Source organism: Musa acuminata, chromosome BXJ3-8 (assembly GCF_036884655.1).
Source record: "Musa acuminata AAA Group cultivar baxijiao chromosome BXJ3-8, Cavendish_Baxijiao_AAA, whole genome shotgun sequence".
NCBI classification, from domain to species: Eukaryota; Viridiplantae; Streptophyta; class Magnoliopsida; order Zingiberales; family Musaceae; genus Musa; species Musa acuminata.
The window spans coordinates 50502355-50509231 of record NC_088356.1 but is presented as its reverse complement, the minus strand read 5'-3'; the positions used below and the strand labels follow the sequence as shown (position 1 = coordinate 50509231).

Here is a 6877-nt window from a genome sequence, read left to right as displayed (position 1 = left end):
ATTTAGGATTCTTGAGATTTCAGTCCATGGATGATGATGTTGTTGGAAATAGTAGTATTCATAATTAATGCTAAAAAAATATAGTTATGGCTTAACAATAGAATCGAAAATTTTCCATTATTTAATGCAAACTTCCCCATCATCTTCATTGCTTAATTTTTGGTAGTAATGAACACAGATTGCTTTAGGATCACTACCTCCACATGGAACCTTGAACTAGTTCTAATGTTATCAGCCAGTGATGGAAAGTTTTGCAGCATAAAATAGATTCATTGGATGAGTACATGTCACCAACTTAGCATAAAATGCAACAGTTCCTAATCAGAATATAAACCATTACAGGTTTCAAGCAGATCATCTCATGAAGAATTCAGAATCTGGACAAAAGTAATTTGTCTCTGGCAGTATTGAAACAGAGATAACTTTAGGGTCAATCCATCCACATGAACCATGCATGACCCAATTTTAAAGTCATCAACCACTGATGGAAATTAGATGTATTGTGCAAGTTCTTAGGTAACTCTTCTGATGCCAGTGAGGAAGCTTCTTGTCCAAGAAAAATATCCTTTTCCTACACCAGATTTTGAACATAAATCCACCCACTCCCAGTTACTGTGACTGATGATTCAATCACATGACCAAACAATTGGTAGCTTGAATGCATCACGTTGGTGCTCATTGCTGTTTTTACTCTGGAAATCAGGTAGTATCTTTAAAGTTTGGCCTGAGTTTTACTTCCACTTTTGTGAACTGAGAGTTCTGGAGTAGGAAGCCATGCTCATGTACAGCCAGTTGGAACTCCATCCATCATAACTTTTTATGTGCAAATCAAGCATCCTCACCTTTATTTTGGCCTAAAGGTCTAAGCTTTTGTTCTTCTAGCAGAATCGGCGCAATTTAATTCATCATTGCTTTTATTTGCAAATCATGTCTCCAAAAAGTTTTTGACATAATTGGCCTAGGATTTCCTTCTTCCACTTTCTTTAAACCTAGCCAAGTTCTTCCAGAATCAGCTCAATTTAAATCAGCATTGCATTTATTTGTAAATCATGTATCCTAAAAGTTATTGACATAATGGCCTAAGCTTTTCTTCTTCCACTTTTCTTTAGACCTGTTCAAACAAGATTTCTTACTACCTACCCAAGTTCTTGCAGAATCAGCTCAGCATGAATCATCAAAGCTTTTATTTACAGTTCTTGCAGAATCAGCTCAACATGAATCATCATAGCTTTTATTTACAGTTCTAGCAGAATCAGCTCAACATGAATCATCATAGCTTTTATTTGCAGATCATGTATCCAAGAAGTTATTGAAATAATGGCCTAAGCTGCTTTTCTTCTTTCACTTTTCTTTAAGCTTGTTCAAACAAGTTTCTCTGACTACCAAGCCAAGTTCTTGCAAAACAGGCAATCAAGTGTCGGTAAAATTTGCCATATGTCCCTGCCTTTCTTCTCACTTCTCCATTGCTATCCTACCCAGAGTCGTGCCACCTACAAGTATCTGCACATCACTTCACAAACATTTTAGTCACATGTATTCAATGAAGTTATGCCGATCGTTTTCCATGTCAGAGGATGCAGCTTACATCTGATAGAGGAGGATCAACTTCCACCATAACCACCTTGATCGATGACATTGAGGCTTTTGGACCAAAATTTAGTCCCATCTTAAAAAAGTTGGTTTGTTGGCATGTTTTCTTGATGTAAGAATCATAACAGAAGTTTGGTGACATTGGGACCGGGCATTTGGAAAGGTTGAACAATGAATGAGATAATGTAGGAATCGAGAAGGAGGTTGGTGGTGAAGAGGCAATCAGAATGAAAAGTACTTGAACTGTGTGAAGTAGATAAATAGCTTCACTCTACAGAGGCTTCTCACAGCTACAGAGATGGAAAACCATAGCAAGCTTTGTTCCCCAAAGGTTAAGCTGAGCAATTTACTTGGTTCTTCATCAGAGTCTAAACTTACTGTTATGATTTCTCTTTGTTTGGTTGATACTAATTATCTGCTGTCTCATCTACTTCTGAAGAACTCCAAGCATGCACACATCTCGGTCAGCAAGCATGGGGCAAGAAACAGCCAAACTCAGCCCTTTAATCTCCACACCGAGGTAGTCTCATTGATTAGTTCACAGTAAAATCATTAGGGTGGTTAAGATTAATCTCTACATTAATGTTAATCTCAGTGATTAAGAGTGTTTTTTTTCCTTAAAAAAATAAAAAGAAATTCTCAAGGATCGGTAAACGTTCTTCGATTCCTCTGCTCCTCTTGAAGCTTTCAAGCGATTGAATGATCTTCATCATGAGCATTTATTTTGAACAACATCAAAAAGTTATTGTTTTTTATGATGATTTGTATGTTAAATATCGGTGCCAATATACTTGGAAACACATTGTTTTCCTGTGTGTTCCTAAAACATGAAAAGAGAGTGAGACAGTAAAAAAAGGGATTTTGTTTGGTAGAAAGAAGCATGTCGAGATTATTTGAAGATATTAATCTTCTTTAATTGTTTGCTATCATTCTCCATATAAAATGAGAGGAACCATGTAAAGTGTTGAGCTTAGTTCATAGTCTCATGTAGTCTTATTGCAGAAAGAACTTAATCTAATGCATCTTGTTCTCCACATTAGCAACGAGGACAGAAGAAGGAACGGGCATTTGTGAAGAGAGTGCAAGAAATGGCTGCTGAAGAAGCCAAGCGCCGGATTCCTGTTGCACAAGGATTGCCATGGACAACAGACAAACCTCAGGTATCCTCCCTCCAGAGATCATCTCTGTGCTATTCTTGAAGAAATCTATGGTGACACACTGTTTGATCTACAGAGTCTATCAAAACCTCCAGTAAAGGAGCAGACAAAGCCTATTAATATCAAGCTTCATACCGAGCAAAGAGCAGCTCGGCGTGCTGGATATAATTATCTGGTAAATCCTTTTCCAATCCATCAAGAATTCTGAAGAAAACATGCAGTATAGTTGGCTTAGTTCTTCTCTGAGATCTTCTGACCGGTTAGAACACAAGTTGTGTGCAGGTTGCAAGCAAGATTAATTCCTTGGAGATCCTTCGCAGGTTTGAAGAGAAAATTATGAAGGTATATAATTTGCAAAATTGGAGATCATGTTTTAAATACTGGCTTGATACTGGTTTCGATAATCTATACTGAGCCGTACACCGAATTTCACCGCTCAGTATTACCAAAAAATGAAAAGAAAATAAAATGATATATCCGAGTGCTACCAAGCTTAGTATTTGTATTTTGAATCATGGTTGTGCTATTGGAGTAATGAGAATTTGCAGGTTATTGAACAAGAGGACATTAAAAATATGAGGAAGGAGATGGTGCCGAAAGCTCAATTGATGCCCTTTTTCGACAGGCCATTCTTTCCACAAAGGTAATGACAAAAGGAATGAATTTATGCATGATGTAGTCCTTATGTCCGAGAAATGAGTATCTAAATGTAATCTTGCTACGATTGCTAGTATGAATACATACATCTGCAATCATAGCTTCTGCAAACAATTTCAATTTTCCTTCTCTAGTGAGGGGAAAACAACAGTTTGCTGCTTGTAACACCTGATTAAGAGTTACTGAAGGCAACTATTCCAGAATGTTCTCATCTAGAATATGAAATATGCTTCAAAAACTTAATGGAGATTAAACTATTCTGCTGTTGGCAATCCAGAAAGACTTTCAGAATTGCTTTCAAGTTCTTCATATATATCTTACAGTCTAAGATAGATTGCAAAGGATTGAGCTGAGATTTGTTCAGATTAGTCTATTCTGCTGTCGATGATCAATAATGAATTTCATAATTATCTTCAAAAACTTCAATTCTTTAACAATCTAAGACAGATTGCAAAGAATTGAGCCAAGATTTATTCTGTAAGATCAATATGTTTCTGGTTTACTATTATCAGAATTTTTTACTTGTATGAGTTTCTGAACATACAAGGAAGAAAACCACTGATGAAAGCAATTTTGTTGATTGCCTTGATTACTTATTTCTAACTTATATTTGCACTTGGCAGGTCAACAAGACCTCTAACAGTCCCAAGGGAGCCTTGTTTTCATCTTATAAAGCAAAAATGCAGCATCAGTGACCAACCTTACAAGTTTCACAAGTACTTCAACCACAGTATGAAGTCTGTCAAGTAATTGTTGGGATGAGTTCACTAATCTTATTAAATATGTAATGTACAAAGTTTATGTAACTTTTCCTTCGATTATGGAGTCGAAAGAAGAGCATATATCATTCCAAGCAAAAAGTGTTCAAGGAAATGTAGTAGACCACTTCTCGGTCTTGTGATTTCATTTACATGAACAATCGACTTATATATTTCGCCTAATCTGCGAAAGATTATTTTTCAGAAACAAGGATCTTGCAAATGCGAAAAAGTGCAAGCAATATTTAGAGCTCAGATAGCTTGATCCAATGTTTTGAAACAACTTAATTTCTCATGATATCTAAGTTGCTTAAGCAATTTCCAAGAAGAAGTTCTCCATTTCCTTTTATCAGATTACATATTTTATCATTTTCTTATTTCTTTACAACTTTTTCATTTCAAACTCTACATTTTTGCTATGTTACAGTTTTAAACTCCCCTTACTCCAAGGAACATCTAGCTATGTTTCTCTGAATGATTAGGTTTAAAGATCAGATGTAATAGTTCTGAAGAACTCCTCATAGGGAGAGATGTCTTTTATTCAAAATAAACAAAACAAAAAACAAAAGGATGGCTGAAAGTATAATCTCCCAAAATATAGTTTCCAGACGTAAATTCTCTCCGTTTCTATGGTTTCACCAAAATGTGCTTCTTTTCTAGTCAAAAAGACCTTTTCCCTCATTGTAGAGACATCAAACTACAAATGCAAACATCTTAACGTCCCAATTTTTTTGGGATTGATAAGGACCACGGTACCTATACCAGAGGGGTACCATCCATGAGTCCGATATAGAGTTGATTCGATACCACTGGCTACAAAACAGTATCGTCTCTGTGCAAAGCTTTTTTTTTTTTTTTTTTTCAAAGCTTAGCATATACCGTTGTTACCGAGTGTCGATACACCGGCATGACCGATACATGAAACTACTAATATTGGCCAGTATTAACCATTTATTCCTTTTGAACATGGCTAAGGAATTCCATCAGTACATGGAATCTTCAATGAGTTCATGACTTCATATCCTAAAGCAAATGGCAAGATCATTTGGACTTCTTTGCCTTGACAGGGCCTCTTGGGATCTTGCCAAGAATCCTGGAGTCTAACTTGTGGTAGAATCTCTTCAGATCTTCACTCCCTCTCATTGCTAGATGATCGACTTCATCCTCGTACTGCTCATACAAAGCCGGCAGCGCAAGAACGCACAGAAGACCTGCACATATCGATGCCCACACTGTTAAGAGATCGGCTTCTCATCGTTGTAGGATCAGGGCACCGATTACCAAGATAAGCCAGTGTCAAAGAGCTGCAGTAGCTTCCAATTACAGATACAACCCAAAGTGAAGCAATCGCCTGAGGAAGAAGAAGAACATGAGCATGTCGCATTGAGCAGAGTGGAGTGAAGAGTTCACGTACCGAGAGAAATAGCTTGAGATCTTTGCCATCTGCAATGCCAAGGAGGATGGAAGTGAGTCGACTCAGTTTGGCGTGCAAGAAGAAAGCGAGTCCTCTGATGGCTTCCTCTGATAGAACGAGTTCGGGCATCCTCCGAGCATCTCTGCAACACGATGATGAGACCGACCACCGACTGCTTGAGCGAGAAGAAGAAGTAACAGAAGACAGACTACCACTTCAACGAGACGAGATTACCGATGCACAAGAGCTTCAAGATTAGACCAGATGAAGAGCACAAGCATGGCCACGATGGAGATGTGGCACATCAGCGGGAGGAAATGGTACTCCAGCACCTCGAAGAGGAACCATACGAAGGTGGCGCCGGCGACGATTCCTGCCGATAAGTGCTTGTTCCTCCACAGCAAGACGTCAGCAACTACGAGACCATGGATTTGCTTTAGATTAGCAATGCAATGCAATGCAATGCAGCATCGATATCGATCCAGAGACACACGATGCACACCTTTTCCTCCACCCAGGCGATCATGGAGGGGCCTCCGGCGGTGGAAGTGGCTTCCGGTGGCGGGCTTTGGCTGCTCGTCGGAAGCAGAATCGAACTTGATTCGCGGCATGGCTGGCTTCCGGACATGGTGTGATGTGTGTCCTTATCAAGAACTTTTGTGGATTCTAATCTTGCCGCCAAAGAGATTGGAAAGGCGAATCAAGGAATAAATTTCGAGGTAAGATGTGTGGAAGTCAGGAGAAGCAAGCATGCATTGCTTCACCCTCGGGAACAGCATCTGCATCGATTTCTCTTTGCCCGAGAGCACAAGAAACCACCAAGGTGGGAATTGGATTCCGCTTGGCCTATGTTGTGCACATATATCGTTCAGAATCCATGACAAGTCTTTTTGAGTTCTTGTGTGTGGGTGGGCATAGAATGGAGGATTTTATTGAACTGCCAATCACACAAAATGACATTAATATCAAGATTTGGAATACCACCTGTTGTGATGGGGGAAGACAGCTCCATGAACTTGTTCCAACCCTATAACACAAGTATAGGAAATATTCTCAATCTTGGATCTCTATCAGGTAATGAAATCTGGATCAGTACATTAAGAGTATCCACAAAATGGCAAGCTTAAATCTAAATAAAAACTTCATGGATCCTCATTTGACAATCATATGCTTATCAGGTTCAGAAATTGGAATCTAAATCGATCCAACATGATAAAACCCTAATTTTAGAAGTTTTCCGTCTATGATATCCACAGCGGAAAATTATAAGCACTAACATTTCCAGCAACATCAAAGCAAGA

At 38.5% G+C, this 6877-nt stretch overlaps 2 protein-coding genes across 2 annotated transcripts; one reads left to right on the top strand and one right to left on the bottom strand.

The window, feature by feature from the left end:
* Nucleotides 1-1860: 1860 nt before the first annotated feature.
* On the top strand, nucleotides 1861-4279 carry LOC135645051 (microtubule-destabilizing protein 60-like). The gene is made up of 7 exons (XM_065163098.1): nucleotides 1861-1921; nucleotides 2030-2110; nucleotides 2631-2750; nucleotides 2824-2922; nucleotides 3030-3089; nucleotides 3296-3390; nucleotides 4028-4279. Exons 1-7 carry the CDS (start codon nucleotides 1889-1891, stop codon nucleotides 4152-4154), a joined length of 615 nt encoding a protein of 204 aa, XP_065019170.1. The 5' UTR covers nucleotides 1861-1888; the 3' UTR covers nucleotides 4155-4279.
* Nucleotides 4280-5009: 730 nt separating this feature from the next.
* On the bottom strand, nucleotides 5010-6213 carry LOC103996434 (reticulon-like protein B2). Its single transcript, XM_009417356.3, has 5 exons — nucleotides 6079-6213; nucleotides 5811-5991; nucleotides 5577-5718; nucleotides 5444-5513; nucleotides 5010-5373 (listed from the first exon to the last, which is right to left on the bottom strand). The coding sequence occupies exons 1-5, from the start codon at nucleotides 6185-6187 to the stop codon at nucleotides 5204-5206; spliced, it is 672 nt and encodes a 223-aa protein (XP_009415631.2). The 5' UTR covers nucleotides 6188-6213; the 3' UTR covers nucleotides 5010-5203.
* Nucleotides 6214-6877: the final 664 nt, after the last annotated feature.

Coding starts and splice junctions, on each gene's coding strand:
- LOC103996434 (XM_009417356.3), bottom strand. CDS start 6,187: ATGCCGCGAATCAAGTTCGATTCTGCTTCCGACGAGCAGCCAAAGCCC. Junction 5,514..5,576: donor ATCTCAAGCTATTTCTCTCG/GTACGTGAACTC, acceptor CTTCTTCCTCAG/GCGATTGCTTCACTTTGGGT. Junction 5,374..5,443: donor TTTGACACTGGCTTATCTTG/GTAATCGGTGCC, acceptor CGATATGTGCAG/GTCTTCTGTGCGTTCTTGCG.
- LOC135645051 (XM_065163098.1), top strand. CDS start 1,889: ATGGAAAACCATAGCAAGCTTTGTTCCCCAAAG. Junction 3,090..3,295: donor TTGAAGAGAAAATTATGAAG/GTATATAATTTG, acceptor GAGAATTTGCAG/GTTATTGAACAAGAGGACAT. Junction 3,391..4,027: donor AGGCCATTCTTTCCACAAAG/GTAATGACAAAA, acceptor TGCACTTGGCAG/GTCAACAAGACCTCTAACAG.